Source organism: Tachyglossus aculeatus, chromosome 1 (genome assembly GCF_015852505.1).
Source record: "Tachyglossus aculeatus isolate mTacAcu1 chromosome 1, mTacAcu1.pri, whole genome shotgun sequence".
NCBI lineage: Eukaryota > Metazoa > Chordata > Mammalia > Monotremata > Tachyglossidae > Tachyglossus > Tachyglossus aculeatus.
In genome coordinates, this window is record NC_052066.1 from 9,126,455 (window position 1) to 9,149,261 (window position 22,807).

At 47.5% G+C, this 22,807-nt stretch overlaps 2 protein-coding genes across 2 annotated transcripts in view; both read right to left on the minus strand.

The window, feature by feature from the left end:
* TTLL4 (tubulin tyrosine ligase like 4) overlaps positions 1-9,061 on the minus strand; it is a 111,250-nt gene extending 102,189 nt beyond the window's left edge. The window contains exon 1 of the mRNA XM_038754419.1: positions 8,999-9,061. The gene's annotated coding sequence lies outside the window, so the exon portion shown is untranslated. The remainder of the gene's footprint in view (positions 1-8,998) is intronic.
* STK36 (serine/threonine kinase 36) overlaps positions 1-22,807 on the minus strand; it is a 153,883-nt gene that overhangs the window by 13,204 nt on the left and 117,872 nt on the right. The window contains 2 exon segments of the mRNA XM_038754532.1: positions 9,081-9,313; positions 18,944-19,177. Coding sequence (XP_038610460.1) covers positions 9,081-9,313; positions 18,944-19,177 — 467 coding nt within the window.

Below are 22,807 nucleotides of genomic sequence, written 5' to 3' on the forward strand. Positions count from 1 at the left end.
TGCCACTTGTCAGCTGGGTGACTTTGGGCAAGTCACTGCACTTCTCTGGGCCTCAGTTCCCTCATCTGGAAAATGGGGATTAAAGCTGTGAACCCCCCCACGGGGCAACCTCCTCACCTTGTAACCTCCCCGGCACTTAGAACAGTGCTTTGCGCATAGTAAGCGCTTAATAAATGCCATTGCTATTATTGGAGCCAGAGGTCATGGGTTCAAATCCCAGCTCCGCCACTTCATTCATTCATTCAATTGTATTTATTAGCACTTACTGTGTGCAGAGCACTGTACTAAGCACTTGGGAAGCACAGGTTGCCACTTTTCATTCAATCGTATTTATTGAGTGCTTACTGTGTGCAGAGCACTGTACTGAGTGCTTGGGAAGTACAAGTTTGCAACATATAGAGACGGTCCCTACCCAACAGATCCTCAAAACTCTCCAGTGGCTACCAATCAACCTACGCATCAGGCAAAAACTCCTCACCCTGGGCTTCAAGACTGTCCATCACCTCGCCCCCTCCTACCTCACCTCCCTTCTCTCCTTCTCATCATCATCATCATCATCAATCGCATTTATTGAGCGCTTACTATGTGCAGAGCACTGTATTAAGCGCTTGGGAAGTACAAATTGGCAACATCTAGAGACAGTCCCTACCCAACAGTGGGCTCACAGTCTAAAAGGGGTAGACAGAGAACAAAACCAAACATACTAACAAAATAAAATAGAATGGATATGTACAAATAAAATAAATAAATAAATAGAGTAATAAATATGTACAAACATATATCCATCTATACAGGTGCTGTGGGGAAGGGAAGGAGGTAAGATGGGGGTGATGGAGAGGGGGAGGAGGGGGAGAGGAAGGAGGGGGCTGAGTGTGGGAAGGCCTCCTGGAGGAGGTGAGCTCTCAGCAGGGCCTTGAAGGGAGGAAGAGAGCTAGCTTGGCGGATGGGCAGAGGGATTGGGGGCATTCCGGGCCCGGGGGAGGACGTGGGCCGGGGGTTGATGGTGGGACAGGCGAGAGCGAGGTACGGTGAGGAGATTAGCGGCGGAGGAGCGGAGGGTGCGGGCTGGGCTGGAGAAGGACAGAAGGGAGGTGAGGGAGGAGGGGGCAATGTGATGGACAGCCTTGAAGCCCAGGGTGAGGAGTTTCTGCCTGATGCGCAGATTGATTGGTAGCCACTGGAGAGTTTTGAGGAGGGGAGTAACATGCCCAGAGCGTTTCTGGACAAAGATAATCCGGGCAGCGGCGTGAAGTATGGACTGAAGTGGGGAGAGACACGAGGATGGGAGATCAGAGAGAAGGCCGATGCAGTAGTCCAGACGGGATAGGATGAGAGCTTGAATGAGCAGGGGAGCGGTTGGGATGGAGAGGAAAGGGCCGATCTTGGCAATGTTGCGGAGCTGAGACCGGCAGGTTTTGGTGACGGCTTGGATGTGAGGGGTGAACGAGAGCTGAGTCGAGGATGACACCAAGGTTGCGGGCTTGTGAGACGGGAAGGATGGTAGTGCCGTCAACAGAGATGGGAAAGTCAGGGAGAGGGCAAGGTTTGGGAGGGAAGACAAGGAGTTCAGTCTTCGACATGATGAGCTTTAGGTGGCGGGCAGACATTGCAGCCCGCACCCTCCGCTCCTCTGCCGCTAATCTCCTCACCGTTAGGCCTCGTTCTCGCCCGTCCCGCCGTCAACCCCCGGCCCACGTCCTCCCCCTGGCCCGGAATGGCCTCCCTCTGCCCATCCGCCAAGCTATCTCTCTTCCTCCCTTCAAAGCCCTACTGAGAGCTCACCTCCTCCAGGAGGCCTTCCCACACTGAGCCCCCTCCTTCCTCTCCCCCCGCCGCACCATTCATTCATTCAATCGTATTTATTGAGTGCGTACTGTGTGCACAGCACTATACTAAGCGCTTGGGAAGTCCAAGTCGGCAACATCTAGAGACGGTCCCTACCCAACAACGGGCTCACAGTCTAGAAGGGGGAGACAGACAACAACACAAAACATGTGGACAGGTGTCAAGTCATCAGAACAAATAGAATTAAAGCTAACTGCACATCATTAACAAAATAAATAGAATAGTAAATATGATGATGATGATATTTGTTAAACGCTTACTATGTGCCGAACACTGTTCTAAGCGCTGGGGGGGATACAAGGTGGCCTTCCCAGACTGAGCCCCGTCCTTCCTCTCCCTCTCCATCCCTCCGGCCTTACCTCCTTCCCTTCCCCACAGCACCTGTATATATGGATATATGTTTGTACGGATTTATTACTCTATTTATTGATTTATTTTACTTGTACATATCTATTCTATTTATTTTATTTTGTTAATATGTTTTGTTTTGTTCTCTGTCTCCCCCTTCTAGACTGTGAGCCGACTGTTGGGTAGGGACCGTCTCCATCTGTTGCCAACTTGTACTTCCCAAGCGCTTAGTACAGTGCTCTGCGCACGGTAAGCGCTCAATAAATACGATTGAAAAAAAATACAAGGTGATCAGGTTGTCCCACAGGGGGCTCACAGTCTTCATCCCCATTTTCCAGATGAGGGAACTGAGGCCCAGAGAAGTGAAGTGACTTGCCCAAAGTCACACAGCTGACAAGTGGCAGAGCCGGAATTTGAACCCGTGACCCCTGACTCCCAAGCCCGGGCTCTTTAATAATAATAATGGTGGCATTTATTAAGTGCTTATTATATGCAAAGCACTGTTCTAAGCGCTGGAGTGATTACAAGGTGATCAGGTTGTCCCCCGTGGGGCTCACAGTTTTCATCCCCATTTTCCAGATAAGGGAACTGAGGCCCAGAGAAGTGAAGTGACTTGCCCAAAGTCACCCAGCTGACAATTGGCGGGGCAGGGATTTGAACCCATGACCTCCGACTCCAAAGCCCGGGCTCTTTCCGCTGAGCCACACTGATTTTCTATGTGGGACAACCTGATGACCTTGTATCCCCCCAGCGCTTAGAACAGTGCTTGGCACATAGTAAGCGCTTAACAAATGCCATCATTGTTATTATTATTCCCTGGGCCTCAGTGACCTCATCTGTAAAATGGGGATGAAGACTGTGAGACCCCCTTGGGACAACCTGATCGCCTTGTATCCTCCCCAGTGCTTAGAACAGTGCTTGGCACATAGTAAGCACTTAACAAATGCCATCATTGTTATTATTATTCCCTGGGCCTCAGTGACCTCATCTGTAAAACAGGGATGAAGACTGTGAGCCCCCCGTGGGACAACCTGATCGCCTTGTAACCTCCCCCAGCGCTTAGAACAGTGCTTGGCACATAGTAAGCGCTTAACAAATGCCATCATTATTATTATTATTTCCTGGGCCTCAGTGACCTCATCTGTAAAATGGGGCTGAAGACTGTGAGCCCCCCGTGGGACAACCTGATCGCCTTGTAACCTCCCCCAGCGCTTAGAACAGTGCTTGGCACATAGTAAGCGCTTAACAAATGCCATCATTATTATTATTATTTCCTGGGCCTCAGTGACCTCATCTGTAAAATGGGGCTGAAGACTGTGAGCCCCCCGGGGGACAACCTGATCACCTTGTATGCCCCCCCATCCCCCCGCAGAGCTTAGATCAGTGCTTTGCACATAGTAAGCGCTTAACAAATACCATTATTATCATTATTATTATTATTCCCTGGGCCTCAGTGACCTCATCTGTAAAATGGGGATTAAAACTGTGAGCCCCCCGTGGGACAACCTGATCACCTTGTAACCTCCCCCAGCACTTAGAACAGTGCTTTGAACATAGCAAGCGCTTCACAAATACCATTATTATTATTATTCCCTGGGCCTCAGCGACCTCATCTGTAAAATGGGGATGAAGACTGTGAGCCCCAGGGGGGACAACCTGATCACCTTGTATCTCCCCAGTGCTTAGAACAGTGCTTGGCACATAGTAAGCGCTTAACAAATACCATTATCATTATTATTATTCCCTGGGCCTCAGTGACCCCATCTGTAAAATGGGGCTGAAGCCTGTAAGCCCCTCGTGGGACAACCTGATCACCTTGTATTCAGTCATACAATCGCATTTATTGAGCGCTTACTGTGTGCAGAGCACTGGACTAAGCGCTTGGGAAGTCCAAGTTGACAACATATAGAGACGGTCATTCATTCATTCATTCAATCGTATTTACTGAGCGCTTAGTGTGTGCAGAGCACTGTACTAAGCGCTTGGGAAGTACAAGTTGGCGACATACAGAGACGATCATTCATTCATTCATTGAATCGTATTTACTGAGCGCTTACTGTGTACAGAGCACTGTACTAAGCACTTGGGAAGTCCAAGTTGGCAACATATAGAGACGGTCATTCATTCATTCATTCAATCATATTTATTGAGCACTTACTGTGTGCAGAGCACTGTACTAAGCGCTTGGGAAATCCAAGTTGGCAACATATAGAGACGGCCATTCATTCATTCATTGAATCGTATTTACTGAGCGCTTACTGTGTACAGAGCACTGGACTAAGCGCTTGAGAAGTCAATCAATCAATCAATCAATCAATCGTATTTATTGAGCGCTTACTATGTGCAGAGCACTGTACTAAGCGCTTGGGAAGTACAAATTGGCATCACATAGAGACAGTCCCTACCCGATAGTGGGCTCACAGTCTAAAAGGGGGAGACAGAGAACAGAACCAAACATACCAACAAAATAAAATAAGTAGGATAGAAATGTACAAGTAAAATAAATAAATAAATAAATAAACAGAGTAATAAATATGTACAACCATATATACATATATACAGGTGCTGTGGGGAGGGGAAGGCGGTAAGGCGGGGGGATGGAGAGGGGGACGAGGGGGAGAGGAAAGAAGGGGCTCAGTCTGGGAAGGCCTCCTGGAGGAGGTGAGCTCTCAGCAGGGCCTTGAAGGAAGGAAGAGAGCTAGCTTGGCGGATGGGCAGAGGGAGGGCATTCCAGGCCCGGGGGATGACGTGGGCCGGGGGTCGATGGCGGGACAGGCGAGAGCGAGGTACAGTGAGGAGATTAGTGGTGGAGGAGCGGAGGGTGCGGGCTGGGCAGTAGAAGGAGAGAAGGGAGGTGAGGTAGGAGGGGGCGAGGTGATGGAGAGCCTTGAAGCCCAGGGTGAGGAGTTTCTGCCTGATGCGCAGATTGATTGGTAGCCATTGGAGGTTTTTGAGGAGGGGAGTGATATGTCCAGAGCGTTTCTGGACAAAGATAATCCGGGCAGCAGCATGAAGTATGGATTGAAGTGGAGAGAGACACGAGGATGGGAGATCAGAGAGAAGGCTAGTGCAGTAGTCCAGACGGGATAGGATGAGAGCTTGAATTAGCAGGGTAGCGGTTTGGATGGAGAGGAAAGGGCGGATCTTGGCAATGTTGCGGAGCTGAGACCGGCAGGTTTTGGTGACGGCTTGGATGTGAGGGGTGAATGAGAGAGCGGAGTCGAGGATGACACCAAGGTTGCGGGCTTGTGAGACGGGAAGGATGGTAGTGCCGTCAACAGAGATGGGAAAGTCAGGGAGAGGACAAGGTTTGGGAGGGAAGACAAGGAGCTCAGTCTTCGACATGTTGAGCTTTAGGTGGCGGGCGGACATCCAGATGGAGATGTCCTGAAGGCAGGAGGAGATGCGAGCCTGGAGGGAGGGGGAGAGAGCAGGGGCAGAGATGTAGATCTGGGTGTCATCAGCGTAGAGGTGATAGTTGAAGCCGTGGGAGCGAATGAGGTCACCAAGGGAGTGAGTGTAGATTGAGAACAGAAGGGGACCAAGCACTGAACCTTGGGGAACTCCCACAGTAAGAGGATGGGAGGGGGAGGAGGAGCCTGCAAAAGAGACTGAGAAAGAACGACCGGAGAGATAAGAGGAGAACCAGGAGAGGACGGAGTCTGTGAAGCCAAGGTCAGATAACGTGTTGAGGAGAAGGGGGTGGTCCACAGTGTCAAAGGCAGCTGAGAGGTCGAGGAGGATTAGGACAGAGTATGAGCCGTTGGATTTGGCAAGCAGGAGGTCATTGGTGACCTTTGAGAGCGCAGTTTCCGTGGAATGAAGGGGACGGAAGCCAGACTGGAGGGGGTCGAGGAGAGAGTTGTTGTTGAGGAATTCTAGGCAGCGCGTGTAGACAACTCGTTCAAGGAGTTTGGAAAGGAATGGTAGGAGGGATATGGGACGATAACTAGAAGGTGAGGTGGGGTCAAGAGAGGGTTTTTTTAGGATGGGAGAGACATGGGCATGTTTGAAGGCAGAGGGGAAGGAACCAGTGGAGAGTGAGCGGTTGGCAACATATAGAGACGGTCATTCATTCATTCAATCGCATTTACTGAGCGCTTACTGTGTGTAGAGCACTGTACTAAGCGCTTGGGAAGTCCAAGTTGGCAACATATAGAGACGGTCATTCATTCATTCATTCAATCGTATTTACTGAGCGCTTATTGTGTACAGAGCACTGGACTAAGCGCTTGGGAAGTCCAAGTTGACAACATATAGAGACGGTCATTCATTCATTCATTCAATCGTATTTACTGAGCGCTTACTGTGTGCAGAGCACTGTACTCAGCGCTTGGGAAGTCCAAGTTGGCAACATCTAGAGACGGTCATTCATTCATTCATTCAATCGTATTTATTGAGCGCTTACTGTGTGCAGAGCACTGGACTAAGCGCTTGAGAAGTCCAAGTTGGCAACATATAGAGATAGTCACTCATTCATTCATTCAAGCGTATTTACTGAGCGCTTACTGTGTGCAGAGCACTGGACTAAGCGTTTGGGAAGTCCAAGTTGGCAACATATAGAGACGGTCATTCATTCAATCGTATTTACTGAGCGCTTACTGTGTGCAGAGCACTGTACTAAGCGCTTGGGAAGTCCAAGTTGGCAACATCTAGAGACAGTCATTTATTCATTCATTCATTCAATCGTATTTATTGAGCGCTTACTGTGTGCAGAGCACTGGACTAAGCGCTTGGGATGTACAAGTTGGCAACATAGAGAGACGGTCCCTACCCAACAGCAGGCCCACAGCCTAGAAGCAGCATGACTCAGTGGAAAGAGCCCGGGCTTTGGAGTCAGAGGTCATGGGTTCGAATCCCGGCTCCGCCACATATCTGCTGTGTGACCTTGGGCAAGTCACTTCACTTCTCAGAGCCTCAGTGGCCTCATCTGTAAAATGGGGATGAAGACTGTGAGCCCCACGCGGGACAACCTGATCACCTTGGAACCTCCCCAGAGCTTAGAACAGTGCTTTGCACATAGTAAGTGCTTAACAAATGCCATCACTATTATTATTATTAGAAAGGGGAGAAGGACAACAAAACAAAACACATTAACAAAATAAAATCAATAGAATAAATATGTACTGAGCCCACTGTTGGGTAGGGACCATCTCTATATGTTGCCAACTTGTACTTCCCAAGCGCTTAGGACAGTGCTCTGCACACAGTAAGCGCTCAATAAATACGATTGATTGATTGATTCGCCAGTGCTCTGCACACAGTAAGCGCTCAATAAATATGATTGATAGATTGATTGATTCCCAAGCGCTTGGTACAGTGCTCTGCACACAGTAAGCGCTCAATAAATACGATTGATTGATTGATCGATTCCCAAGCGCTTGGTCCAGTGCTCTGCACACAGTAAGCGCTCAATAAATACGATTGATTGATCCCCAAGCGCTTAGTCCAGTGCTCTGCACACAGTAAGCGCTCAATAAATACGATTGATTGATTGATCGATTCCCAAGCACTTGGCACAGTGTTCTGCACACAGTAAGTGCTCAATAAATACAATTGATTGATTGATCAATTCACAAGCGCTTGATCCAGTGCTCTGCACACAGTAAGCGCTCAATAAATACGATTGATTGATTCCCAAGCGCTTAGTCCAGTGCTCTGCACACAGTAAGCGCTCAATAAATACGATTGACTGATTGACTGATGTACAAATAAAATGAATAGTTGTTGCCAATTTGTACTTCCCAAGCGCTTAGTCCAGTGCTCTGCACATAGTAAGCGCTCAATAAATACGATTGATCATGAATAGAGTAATAAATCCGTACAAACATATATATCCAGGTGCTGTGGGGAGGGGAAGGAGGTAAGGCGAGAGGGAGGTGGGGGAGAGGAAGGAGGGGATCACCTTGTAACCTCCCCAGCGCTTAGAACAGTGCTTGGCACATAGTAAGCGCTCAATAAATGCCATTATGATGGTGACTTGGGGCAAGTCACTTAGCTTCTCTGTGCCTCAGTTGCCTCACCTGTAAAATGGGGATTAAGACAGAGCCCTCCGTGGGGCCACCTGATCACCTTGTAACCTCCCCAGCGCTTAGAACAGTGCTTGGCACATAGTAAGCGCTCAATAAATGCCATTATGATGGTGACTTGGAGCAAGTCACTTAACTTCTCTGTGCCTCAGTTGCCTCACCTGTAAAATGGGGATTGAGACTGAGAGCCCTCCGTGGGGCACCTGATCACCTTGTAACCTCCCCAGCGCTTAGAACAGTGCTTGGCACGTAGTAAGCGCTCAATAAATGCCATTATGATGGTGACTTTGGGCAAGTCACTTAACTTCTCTGTGCCTCAGTTGCCTCACCTGTAAAATGGGGATTAAGACAGAGCCCTCCGTGGGGCCACCTGATCACCTTGTAACCTCCCCAGCGCTTAGAACAGTGCTTGGCACGTAGTAAGCGCTCAATAAATGCCATTATGATGGTGACTTGGAGCAAGTCACTTAACTCCTCTGTGCCTCAGTTGCCTCACCTGTAAAATGGGGATTAAGGCTGAGAGCCCTCCGTGGGGCCACCTGATCACCTTGTAACCTCCCCCAGCGCTTAGAACAGTGCTTGGCACGTAGTAAGCGCTTAATAAATGCCATGATGATGATGATCATGATGATTATCCTTATGATGATGCTAATAATGGGGGTTTTTTTTTAATGCTGGCTATGTGCTAAGCACTGGTGTAAATTAGAGGGGTGCAGGCCAAGGGGTGGGGGAGGGGATGGGGGGGATGGGGGGATGGGGGAGACGCCCCTACCAACCTGCACCGCGCAGCTCCTTCCTCCTCCTGGGCCCAAGCGCCCCTAGCAACCGCGCTCCGCCACGTGGCCTCCCGACGCCTACTGCGCCTGCGCCAGCCCCCGCCCAACGCCCGGGCCGCCAGCGGGGGGCGCTGGCGGGGCGGGGGACCGGACGCAGAGGCGTCGCCAAGATGGCGGCGGCGGCAGGACTACAACTCCCGGCAGGCCTCGCGGGAAGACCAGGGACCGGAAGTCGGTGGGCCGCCGGCGGGCAGAGGTGCACGCTGGGAAATGTAGTCTCGGCCGCCGTCTCGCCCGGCGGGCCGAGCAAGGGCCCTAGTTAGGTCATTAGTTGTAATGGTGGTGTTTGCTAAGAATAATAATAATAATAATGGCAAGTACCGTAATTCACTCATTCATAATAATAATAATGATGAGAAGAAGAAGAATGGCGTTTGTTAATGATAATAATGATGATGGCAAGTACCGTAATTAACAATAATAAAGGCATTTATTAAGCACTTACTATGTGCCAAGCACTGTTCTAACCGCTGGGGAGGTTACAAGATAATCAGGTTGTCCCACAGGGGGCTCACATTAATCCCCATTTTACAGATGGGGAATCTTGAGGCCCAGAGAAGTGAATTGACTTGCCCAAAGTCACACAACTGACAATTGGTGGAGCCAGGATTTGAACCCACAACCTCTGACTCCAAAGCCCGGGCTCTTTCCACTGAGCCACAATGCTTCTCAATTCGTTCATTAAGAAGAAGAAGAAGAAGAAGGGTGTTTGTTAATAATAATAATGATGATGATGGCAAGTAACGTTATTCGTTCATTCATAATAATAATGAGGAGAAGAAGAAGAAGAAGGGTGTTAATAATAACAATAATGATGATGGCAAGTACCGTAATTCGTTCATTCATAATAATCATAATGATGAGAAGAAGAATGGCGTTTGTTAGTGATAATAATGATGATGGCAAGTACCGTAATTTGTTCATTAAGAAGAAGAAGGAGAAGAAGGGTGTTAATAATAATAATAATGATGATGGCAAGTACTGTTATTCGTTCATTCATAATAATAATGAGAAGAAGAAGAAGAAGGGTGTTAATAATAATAATAATGATGGTGGCAAGTACCGTAATTCGTTCATTCATAATAATCATAATGATGAGAAGCAGAAGAATGGCGTTTGTTAATGATAATAATGATGATGGCAAGTACCGTGATTCGTTCATTAAGAAGAAGAAGAAGAAGAAGAAGGGTGTTAATAATAGTAATAATAATAATGATGATGGCAAGTACCGTTATTCGTTCATTCATAATAATAATGAGAAGAAGAAGGGTGTTAATAATATTAATAATGATGGTGGCAAGTACCGTAATTCGTTCATTCATAATAATCATAATGATGAGAAGCAGAAGAATGGCGTTTGTTAATGATAATAATGATGATGGCAAGTACCGTAATTCGTTCATTAAGAAGAAGAAGAAGAAGAAGGGTGTTAATAATAATAATAATGATGATGGCAAGTACCGTTATTCGTTCATTCATAATAATAATGAGAAGAAGAAGAAGAAGGGTGTTAATAATAATAATAATGATGGCAAGTACCGTAATTCGTTCATTCATAATAATCATAATGATGAGAGGAAGAAGAATGGCGTTTGTTAATGATAATAATGATGATGGCAAGTACCGTAATTCGTTCATTAAGAAGAAGAAGAAGATGAAGAAGAAGAAGAAGGGTGTTAATAATAATAATAATAATGATAATGATGATGGCGAGTACCGTTATTCGTTCATTCATAATAATAATTAGAAGAAGAAGAAGAAGGGTGTTAATAATAATAATAATGATGGTGGCAAGTACCGTAATTCGTTCATTCATAATAATCATGATGATGAGAAGCAGAAGAATGGCGTTTGTTAATGATAATAATGATGATGGCAAGTACCGTAATTCGTTCATTAAAAAGAAGAAGAAGAAGGGTGTTTGTTAATAGTAATAATAATAATGATGATGATGGCAAGTACCGTTACTCGTTCATTCATAATAATGTATTTGTTAATAATAATGATGATGATGGCAAGTACCGTAACTCGTTCTTTCATAATGATAATGGTATTTGTTAATAATAATAGTGATGATGATGGCAAGTACCGTAATTCGTTCATTCACAATTATAATAATGATGGTATTTGTCAATAATAATGATGGCAAGTACCGTAATGAGTTCACGAATAATAAGAAGAAGAAGAAGAAGAAGAATGATGGTGTTTGTTAATAATAATAATGATGATGGCAACAGCGCTTAGAACAGTGCTCGGCACTTAGAACAGTGCTTTGCACATAGTAAGCGCTTAATAAATGCCATCATTAATTACCGTAATTCCATCATTCATAATAATAATAATGATGGAATTTGTTAATAATAATGATGGTAACTACCGTAATTGGCTCATTAACAATCAGAAGAAGAAGAAGAATGGTGTTTGTTAATAATAATAATGATGGCAAGAACCATAAATAATAATAATTATAATAATCAAAATAATAATAATGATGGTATTCGTTAATACTAATAATGGCAAATACCGTAATTTGTTCATTAATAATAATAATGGTATTTGTTAATAATAATGATGATGGCAAGTACCATAATTCGTTCATTCATAATAATTATAATGGTATTTGTTAATAATAATGACGATGGCAAGTAACGTAATTCGTTCATTCATAATAATAGTAACGATTATGGCATTTGTTAATAATGATGATGGCAAGTACCGTAATTCGTTCACTAAAAATAATAATGATGGTATTTATTAATGATAATAATGATGATGGCAAGTACCGTAATTCGTTAATTCATAATAATGATAATGGTATTTGTTAATAATAATAATGATGATGGCCAATATCATAATTCGTTCATTGATCATAATAGTACTGAAGATATTTGTTAATAATAATGATGATGGCAAGTACCGTAATTCGTTCGTTCATAATAATAATGGTATTTGTTAATAATAATAATAATAATAATGATGGCAAGTACCATAATTCGTTCATAATAATAATAATAACGATGGTATTTGTTGATAATAATAATGGCAAGTACCATAACTCGTTCATTAATAATATTAATAGTAATAAGAAGAAGAATGGTGTTTGTTAATAATGATAATGATGATGGCAAGTACCATAATTCGTTCATTAATAATAATAATAGGAAGAATGGTGTTTGTTAATAACAATAATGGCAAGTACCGTAATTCGTTCATTAAGAAGAAGAAGAAGAAGAAGGAGAAGAAGAAGAAGGAGAAGGAGAAGAAGAAGAATGGTGTTTGTTAATAATAATAATGATGATGGCAAATACCATAATTCGCTCATTCATAATTATAATAATGATGGTATTTGTTAATAATAATAATGGCAAGTACCGTAATTCGTTCATTAATAATAATAATAATGATATTTGTTAATAATAATAATGGCAAGTACCGTAATTCATTAATTAATAATAATAAGAAGAAAAAGAAGAATGGTGTTTTTTAATGATAATAATGATGATGGCAAGTACCGTGTTTCGTTCATTAATAATAATAATGATGATGGTATTTGTTAATAATAATAATGGCAAGTACCATAATTTGTTCGTTAATAATAATAATGATGATGGTATTTGTTGTTAATAATAAGGATGGCAAGTATCGTAATTCGTTCATTGATAATAATGATAATGATTGTATTTGTTAATAATAATAATAATGATGGCAAGTACCGTAATTTGTTCATTAATAATAATAATAGTGATAATGGTATTTGTTAATAATAATAATGATGATGGCAAGTACCGTAATTCGTTCATTAATAATAATAATAAGATGGTATTTGTTAATAATGATAATGATGATGACAAGTACCATATAGCTCGTTCACTAATAATAATAATGATGATGGTATTTTTAATAATAATAATAATAATGGTATTTATTAAGAATAATGATGATGGCAAGTACCGTAATTCGTTCATTAATAATAATAATGATAATGATGGTGTTCGTTAATAATGATAATGTCATTTATTAAGCACTTACTATGTGCAAAGCACTGTTCTAAGCGCTGGGGGGGCGGTTACAAGGTGATCAGGTTGTCCCACTGGGGATTCACAGTCTTCATCCCCATTTTACAGAGGAGGGAACTGAGGCCCAGAGAAGTGAAGTGACTTGCCCAAGGTCACGCAGCTGACAAGTGGCGGAGTTGAGATTAGAACCCACGACCTCTGATTCCCAAACCCGGGGACCTTCCACTAAGCCACGCTGCTTCTCATTCATTGGATTGTATTTATTGAGCGCTTCCTGTGTGCAGGGCACTGGACTAAGCGCTTGGGAAGTACAAGTTGGCAACCTATTCCTTCATTCATTCAATCGTATTTATTGAGCGCTTACTGCGTGCAGAGCACTGGACTAAGCACTTGGAAAGTACAAGTCGGCAACAGTTAGAGACGGTCCCTACCCAACAACCAGCTCAAAGTCAGTCAATCGTATTTAATGATGGTATTTGTTAAGCGCTTACTATATGCCAAGCACTGTACTTCCCAAGCGCTTAGTACAGTGCTCTGCACACAGTAAGCGCTCAATAAATACGATTGAATGAATGAAAGCACTGTTGTTGAATATTTGCTGAACGCAGGGCACTAGACTAGGCACTTCCAAGAGTAATAATTATTTCTACTGATGCCTGTTTCCTTGTTTTGATGTCTGTCTCCCCCTTTTAGACTGTGAGCCCACTGTTGGGTAGGGACCGTCGCTATATGTTGCCAACTTGGACTTCCCAAGCGCTTAGTACAGTGCTCTGCACACAGTAAGCGCTCAATAAATACGATTGAATGTCTCCCCGCCTCTAGGCTGTGAGCCCTGTGTGGACAGGGATTGTCTCCCTTTACTGCTGTACTGTACTTTTCCAAGCACTTACTACGGTGTTCTGCCCACAGTAAGCGCTCAATAAATACGATTGAATGAATGAATTCACTCAATCGTATTTATTGAGCGCTTACTGTGGGCAGAGCACTGTACTAAGCGCTTGGGAAGTACAAGTTGGCAACATACAGAGACGGTCCCTACCCAACAGTGGGCTCACAGTCTAGAATTAATGAATCGATTTATCTCCCACGCTAGACTGTAAGCTCGTTGTGGGCAGGAATGTGTCTGTTTCTTGTAATAATAATAATAATCATAATGGCATTTATTAAGTGCTTACTACTTGCAAAGCACTGTTCTAAGCGCTGGGGAGGTTACAAGGTGATCAAGTTGTCCCACATGGGGCTCACAGTCTTAATCCCCATTTTACAGATGAGGTCACTGAGGCCCAGAGAAGTGAAGTGACTTGCCCAAAGTCACCCAGCTGAGAATTGGCAGAGCCGGGATTTGAACCCATGACCTCCGACTCCAAAGCCCGGGCTCTTTTCCACTGAGCCACGCTGCTACTAATGGCATTTGTTAAGCACTTACTATGTGTGAAACACCGTTCTAAGCACTGGGGCGGCTACAAGGTGATCAGATTGTCCCACGTGAGGCTCACGGTACTCTCCCAAGCGCTTAGTATAGTGCTTTGCACACAGTAAGCGCTCAATAAATACAATTGAATGAATGGATCCATTTATTCATGTCTGTCTATTAACATCTGTCTCCCCTCTAGACTGTTGGCAGGAATGTGTCTGTTCCTTGTACTCTCCCAAGTGCTTAGTACAGTGCTTTGCGCACAGTAAGAGTTCAATAAATACGATTTAATGAACGAATGAATGACACAGTCCCTGTCCCAAGTAATAATAATAATAGTAATAAGAGTGGTATTTGCTAAGTGATTACTATGTGCCAGGCACCGTACTAAGCGCTGAGGTAGATACAAGCTAATCATGTCTCAAATAGGGCTCACAATTTTAATCCCCATTTTTACAGATGAGGGAACTGAGGCACACAATGTTGCCAACTTGTACTTCCCAAGCGCTTAGTCCAGTGCTCTGCACACAGTAAGCGCTTAATAAATACGATTGAATGAATGAATGAAAAGTGAAACGACTTGCCCAAGGTAACACAGCAGACAAGTGGCGTAGACGAGATTTGAATCCAGGTCCTTCTAATTCGCAAACCCGGGCTTTTTCCAGTAAAATAATAATAATAATGGCATTTATTAAGTGCTTACTATGTGCAAAGCACCGCTCTAAGCTGGGGAGGTTACAAGGTAATCAGGTGGTCCCACGGGGGGTTCACAGTCTTCATCCCCATTTTCCCGATGAGAGAACTGAGGCCCAGAGAAGTGAAGTGATTTGCCCAAAGTCACCCAGCTGACAGTTGGTGGGGTTGGGATTTGAACCCATGACCTCTGACTCCAAAGCCCGGGCTCTTTCCACTGAGCCACGGTGCTTCCCTTTATAACGATAAATAGACCCATTCCCTGCCTCCCCGTGAGTTTACAGTCTAAAGGGGAGACAGACACTAATATAAAGAAATAAATGATAGATATGGACATAAGTGCTGTGGGGCTGGGAGGGGGGAAATCATAATAATAATAATAATGGCATTTATTAAGTGCTTACTATGTGCAAAGCACTGTTCTAAGCGCTGGGGGGGTTACAAGGTGATCAGGTCCCACGGGGGGCTCATGGTCTTAATCCTCATTTTACAGATGAGGGAACTGAGGCCCAGAGAAGTGAAGTGACTTGCCCAAAGTCACACAGCTGACAGTTGGCAGAGCCGGGATTTGAACCCATGACCTCTGACTCCAAAGCCCGGGCTCTTTCCACTGAGCCACGCAGTATTTGTTAATTGCTTACTATATGCCGGGCACTGTTCTAAGCACTGGGGTAGCAGCATGGCCTAGAGGCAAGAGCCTGGACTTGGGAATCAGAGGTCGTGGGTTCGAATCCCGGCTCCGCCACTTATCAGCTGGGTGACTTTGGGCAAGTCACTTCACTTCTCCGGGCCTCAGTGGCCTCATCTGTAAAACGGAGGTGAAGACTGTGAGCTCCACGTGAGACAACCTGATGATCTTGTATCTAGAACAGTGCCCGGCACATAGTAAGCGCTTAACAAATACCGTCATTATTATTATTAATCTTATTACAAGGTGATCAGGTTGTCCCTCCTGTGGGGCTCACGGACTTAAGTCCCTATTTTACAGATGAGGTAACTGAGGCACAGAGAAGTGAAGTGGTCACACAGCAGACAGGTGGCGGGGACGGGATTAGAACCCATGTCCTTGGACTCCCAAGCCCGGGCTCTTTCCACTGAGCCACGCTGCTTTTCAAATAAAGGGAGTAAGTTAGGGGGAATTGGAAGAGAGGAGGAGGAGAAGAAAGGAAGGCTTATTCGAGGAAGGCCTCTTGGAGGAGATGCTCTTCATTCATTCATTCATTCAATCGTATTTATTGAGCGCTTACTGTGTGCAGAGCACTGGACTAAGCGCTTGGGAAGTACTCTTTCCCCCCCTTCCTGCACCATAGCACGTATCTATAGATATATCTACAGATATATCTGTCTGTAGATATATCTATAGATATGTCTGTAGATATATCTATAGATATGTCTGTTGATATATCTATAGATATGTCTGTAGATATGTCTGTAGATATATCTACAGACATCTATAGATAGATCTATAGATATGTCTATAGATAGATCTATAGATATGTCTGTAGATATATCTATAGATGTCTGTAGATATATCTATAGATATGTCTGTAGATATATCATAGATATATCTACAGATATATCTGTAGATATAGATATCCATATATATATGTATATATGGATATCTGTAGATTTATCTATAGATATAGATATCCATATATGTATATATGGATATCTGTAGATCTATAGATAGATATATGTGCTATATATATCTATAGATATTTGTGTGTGTGTGTGTGTGTGTGTGTGTGTGTGTGTATGCTAGACTGTGAGCCCACTGTTGGGTAGGGACCATCTCTATATGTTGCCAACTTGTACTTCCCAAGTGCTTAGTACAGTGCTCTGCACACAGTAAGCGCTCAATAAATGCGATTGAATGAATGAATGAATGAATGCTAGGCATTGTGCTAAGCACTGGGATGGATATATATATGTACATGTATATATATGGATATAGATATGTATATACATATACATGTGTATATATGGATACATCTATATACATATACATGTATATATATGGATATATGTATATACATGTATGTGTGTATATATATCCATATATCCATATAGATGTATATATGGATATATATATCCACCCCAGTGCTTAGCACAATGCCTAGCACATAGTAAGCACTTATATATATATATATATACGTGTGTGTATATATATGTGTGTATGTGTGTGTTTGTATATATACGTGTGTGTATATGACTGTAATTCTAGGCAGGGAGGGGGGCACAGCAGAGGGAGGGAGTTAGGGCGAAGGGGAGATGAGGAGGAGCAGAGGAAAAGGGGGGCTCAGTCTGGGAAGGCCTCCTGGAGGAGGTGAGCTTTCAGTAGGGCTTTGAAAGGAGGAAGAGAGCGAGCTTGGCGGATGTGCGGGAGGGAGGGCATTCCCGGGCCTGGGGGAGGACGTGGGCCGGGGGTCGACGGCGGGACAGGCGAGAATGAGGTATAATGAGAAGGTTAGTGGCAGAGGAGTGGAGGGTGTGGGCTGGGCTGGAGAAGGAGAGAAGGGAGGTGAGGTAGGAGGGGGCGAGGGGATGGATGGACAGCCTTGAAGCCCAGGGTGAGGAGTTTTTGCCTGATTCGTAGGTTGACAGGCAGCCACTGGAGATTTTTGAGGAGGGGAGTGACATGCCCAGAGTTTCTGGACAAAGATAATCCCGGCAGCAGAGTGAAGTGTAGACTGAAGCGGGGAGAGACAGGAGGATGGGAGATCAGAGAGGAGGCCGATGCAGTCATCCAGTCGGGAGAGGAGGAGAGATTGAACCAGCAAGGTAGCGGTTTGGGTGGAGAGGAAAGGGCGGATCTCGGCGATGTCGCGGAGGTGAGACCGGCAGGTTTTGGTGACAGATCGGATGTGAGGGATGAACGAGAGACTGGAGTCAAGGATGACACCAAGGTTGCGGGCTCGTGAGATGGGAAGGATGGTAGTGTCATCTACAGTGACGGGAAAGTCAAGGGGACTGCAGGGTTTGGGAGGGAAGATAAGGCACTCAGTCTTGGACATATTGAGTTTTAGATGGCAGGCAGACATCCAGATGGAGATGTCCTGGAGGCAGGAGGAGATACGAGCCTGAAGGGAGGGAGAGAGAACAGGGGTGGTGATGGAGATTTGGGTGTCATCACCGTAGAGATGAAAGTTGAAGCCGTGGGAGCAAATGAGTTCACCGAGGGAGTGAGTGTAGATGGAGAATAGAAGGGGACCGAGAACTGACCTTTGAGGAACCCCTAGGCCTGAGGCAAAACGGGGTGAGAGGTCCGCGGCGATCCAGAGGGACGGTTAGAAGGTCACCCACTTCCCTCCCCATCGCTGCCACTCTCCGTTGGCCGGACTCATTCATTCAGTCGTATTTATTGAGCGCTTACTGTGTGCAGAGCACTGGACTAAGTGCTGGGGAAGTACAAGTTGGCAACATAATGAAGCCAAAACGAAACCACCTTTTATTAGATTCGCAAACCGAACGCAGCAGACAAAAAAGAAATCCCAACTGGGGATGGATGTGTAAACTAGTGCAAACTCTGGGACAGAAGGAGGGTGGTGAAAGGTGGCGGGGGGATAGAGAAGACCCCCGCCCTGGGAACTGTGGATCCACTGTCGGGCTGGGAGGGAAGGGGGATCTGGTGTTCCCAGGCCTGGTTAGTCCAAGGGGAAGTTAAGGTATTCGGGAAGAGGAGAGACAGGATCAGGGGGGAGGAGGGACAGGAGTGGAGGGCTCCCAGGAGGAGTCTGGAGGGGGGAAAGCCCTCACACACACTCATCCCTCCTTCTTCCCTCCCTCCGGGGTGGACGGGAGTACGGAGGAACTGTGGAATTTGCACCCGAGGCCTGCGGAAACTGGAGGAAGGGCTCCGGGTGGGTTTGTGAGCTGCGGGGCGGCCCTCAGGAGGAACAGCAACTTTCTGCAGTGCTTGGCCACGGTGGACTGAGAACAGGCGTTGTTTAGGCCCAGAGCGGTCAGCTTCTCCATGGCCCCCGCGGACGCCAGCACCTGCGGGGGGACGGACAGGAAAAATCGGCTCAGGGCCCGGCGGAGGGAATGCTGGTGGTAAATGGGGGGAAACTGAGGCCTCAAGAGGGGCCAGGCCCCGTCAAGGAGACCGTGAAGGACCCCCCACCTCTAGACTGTGAGCTCGCTGTGGGCAGAAATGTGTCTGTTAGCGGAGAAAGGACGCTGCGGGAATGCTGGTGGTAAATGGGGGGAAACTGAGGCCTCAAGAGGGGCCAGGCCCCGTCAAGGAGACCGTGAAGGACCCCCCACCTCTAGACTGTGAGCTCGCTGTGGGCGGAAATGTGTCTGCTAGCGGAGATAGGACGCTGCGGGAATGCTGGTGGTAAATGGGGGGAAACTGAGGCCTCAAGAGGGGCCAGGCCCCATCAAGGAGACCATGAAGGACCCCCCCACCTCTAGACTGTGAGCTCGCTGTGGGCGGAAATGTGTCTGTTAGCGGAGATAGGACGCTGCGGGAATGCTGGTGGTAAATGGGGGGAAACTGAGGCCTCAAGAGGGGCCAGGCCCCGTCAAGGAGACAGTGAAGGACCCCCCACCTCTAGACTGTGAGCTCGCTGTGGGCGGAAATGTGTCTGTTAGCGGAGATAGGACGCTGCGGGAATGCTGGTGGTAAATGGGGGGAAACTGAGGCCTCAAGAGGGGCCAGGCCCCGTCAAGGAGACCGTGAAGGACCCCCCACCTCTAGACTGTGAGCTCGCTGTGGGCGGAAATGTGTCTGTTAGCGGAGATAGGACGCTGCGGGAATGCTGGTGGTAAATGGGGGGAAACTGAGGCCTCAAGAGGGGCCAGGCCCCGTCAAGGAGACAGTGAAGGACCCCCCACCTCTAGACTGTGAGCTCGCTGTGGGCGGAAATGTGTCTGTTAGCGGAGATAGGATGCTGCGGGAATGCTGGTGGTAAATGGGGAGAAACTGAGGCCTCAAGAGGGGCCAGGCCCCATCAAGGAGACCGTGAAGGACCCCCCACCTCTAGACTGTGAGCTCGCTGTGGGCGGAAATGTGTCTGTTAGCGGAGATAGGACGCTAAAGGAATGCTGATGGTAAATGAGGGGAAACTGAGGCCTCAAGAGGGGCCAGGCCCCGTCAAGGAGACCGTGAAGGACCCCCCACCTCTAGACTGTGAGCTCGCTGTGGGCGGAAATGTGTCTGTTAGCGGAGAAAGGATGCTGCGGCAATGCTGGTGGTAAATGGGGGGAAACTGAGGCCTCAAGAGGGGCCAGGCCCCGTCAAGGAGACCGTGAAGGACCCCCCACCTCTAGACTGTGAGCTCGCTGTGGGCGGAAATGTGTCTGTTAGCGGAGATAGGACGCTGCGGGAATGCTGGTGGTAAATGGAGGGAAACTGAGGCCTCAAGAGGGGCAAGGCCCCGTCAAGGAGACCGTGAAGGACCCCCCACCTCTAGACTGTGAGCTCGCTGTGGGCGGAAATGTGTCTGTTAGCGGAGATAGGACGCTGTGGGAATGCTGGTGGTAAATGGGGGGAAACTGAGGCCTCAAGAGGGGCCAGGCCCCGTCAAGGAGACCGTGAAGGACCCCCCACCTCTAGACTGTGAGCTCGCTGTGGGCGGAAATGTGTCTGTTCGCGGAGATAGGATGCTGCGGGAATGCTGGTGGTAAATGGGGGGAAACTGAGGCCTCAAGAGGGGCCAGGCCCCGTCAAGGAGACCGTGAAGGACCCCTCACTTCTAGAGTGTGAGCTCGCTGTGGGCGGAAATGTGTCTGCTAGCGGAGATAGGACGCTGCGGGAATGCTGGTGGTAAATGGGGGGAAACTGAGGCCTCAAGAGGGGCCAGGCCCCATCAAGGAGACCGTGAAGGACCCCCCACCTCTAGACTGTGAGCTCGCTGTGGGCGGAAATGTGTCTGCTAGCGGAGATAGGACGCTGCGGGAATGCTGGTGGTAAATGGGGGGAAACTGAGGCCTCAACAGGGGCGAGGCCCCGTCAAGGAGACAGTGAAGGACCCCCCACCTCTAGACTGTGAGCTCGCTGTGGGCGGAAATGTGTCTGTTAGCGGAGATAGGATGCTGCGGGAATGCTGGTGGTAAATGGGGAGAAACTGAGGCCTCAAGAGGGGCCAGGCCCCATCAAGGAGACCGTGAAGGACCCCCCACCTCTAGACTGTGAGCTCGCTGTGGGCGGAAATGTGTCTGTTAGCGGAGATAGGACGCTAAAGGAATGCTGATGGTAAATGAGGGGAAACTGAGGCCTCAAGAGGGGCCAGGCCCCGTCAAGGAGACCGTGAAGGACCCCCCACCTCTAGACTGTGAGCTCGCTGTGGGCGGAAATGTGTCTGTTAGCGGAGATAGGATGCTGCGGCAATGCTGGTGGTAAATGGGGGGAAACTGAGGCCTCAAGAGGGGCCAGGCCCCGTCAAGGAGACCGTGAAGGACCCCCCACCTCTAGACTGTGAGCTCGCTGTGGGCGGAAATGTGTCTGTTAGCGGAGATAGGACGCTGCGGGAATGCTGGTGGTAAATGGGGGGAAACTGAGGCCTCAAGAGGGGCCAGGCCCCGTCAAGGAGACCGTGAAGGACCCCCCACCTCTAGACTGTGAGCTCGCTGTGGGCGGAAATGTGTCTGTTAGCGGAGATAGGACGCTGTGGGAATGCTGGTGGTAAATGGGGGGAAACTGAGGCCTCAAGAGGGGCCAGGCCCCGTCAAGGAGACCGTGAAGGACCCCCCACCTCTAGACTGTGAGCTCGCTGTGGGCGGAAATGTGTCTGTTAGCGGAGATAGGATGCTGCGGGAATGCTGGTGGTAAATGGGGGGGAAACTGAGGCCTCAAGAGGGGCCAGGCCCCGTCAAGGAGACCGTGAAGGACCCCTCACTTCTAGAGTGTGAGCTCGCTGTGGGCGGAAATGTGTCTGCTAGCGGAGATAGGACGCTGCGGGAATGCTGGTGGTAAATGGGGGGAAACTGAGGCCTCAAGAGGGGCCAGGCCCCATCAAGGAGACCGTGAAGGACCCCCCACCTCTAGACTGTGAGCTCGCTGTGGGCGGAAATGTGTCTGCTAGCGGAGATAGGACGCTGCGGGAATGCTGGTGGTAAATGGGGGGAAACTGAGGCCTCAACAGGGGCGAGGCCCCGTCAAGGAGACAGTGAAGGACCCCCCACCTCTAGACTGTGAGCTCGCTGTGGGCGGAAATGTGTCTGTTAGCGGAGATAGGATGCTGCGGGAATGCTGGTGGTAAATGGGGAGAAACTGAGGCCTCAAGAGGGGCCAGGCCCCATCAAGGAGACCGTGAAGGACCCCCCACCTCTAGACTGTGAGCTCGCTGTGGGCGGAAATGTGTCTGTTAGCGGAGATAGGACGCTAAAGGAATGCTGATGGTAAATGAGGGGAAACTGAGGCCTCAAGAGGGGCCAGGCCCCGTCAAGGAGACCGTGAAGGACCCCCCACCTCTAGACTGTGAGCTCGCTGTGGGCGGAAATGTGTCTGTTAGCGGAGAAAGGATGCTGCGGCAATGCTGGTGGTAAATGGGGGGAAACTGAGGCCTCAAGAGGGGCCAGGCCCCGTCAAGGAGACCGTGAAGGACCCCCCACCTCTAGACTGTGAGCTCGCTGTGGGCGGAAATGTGTCTGTTAGCGGAGATAGGACGCTGCGGGAATGCT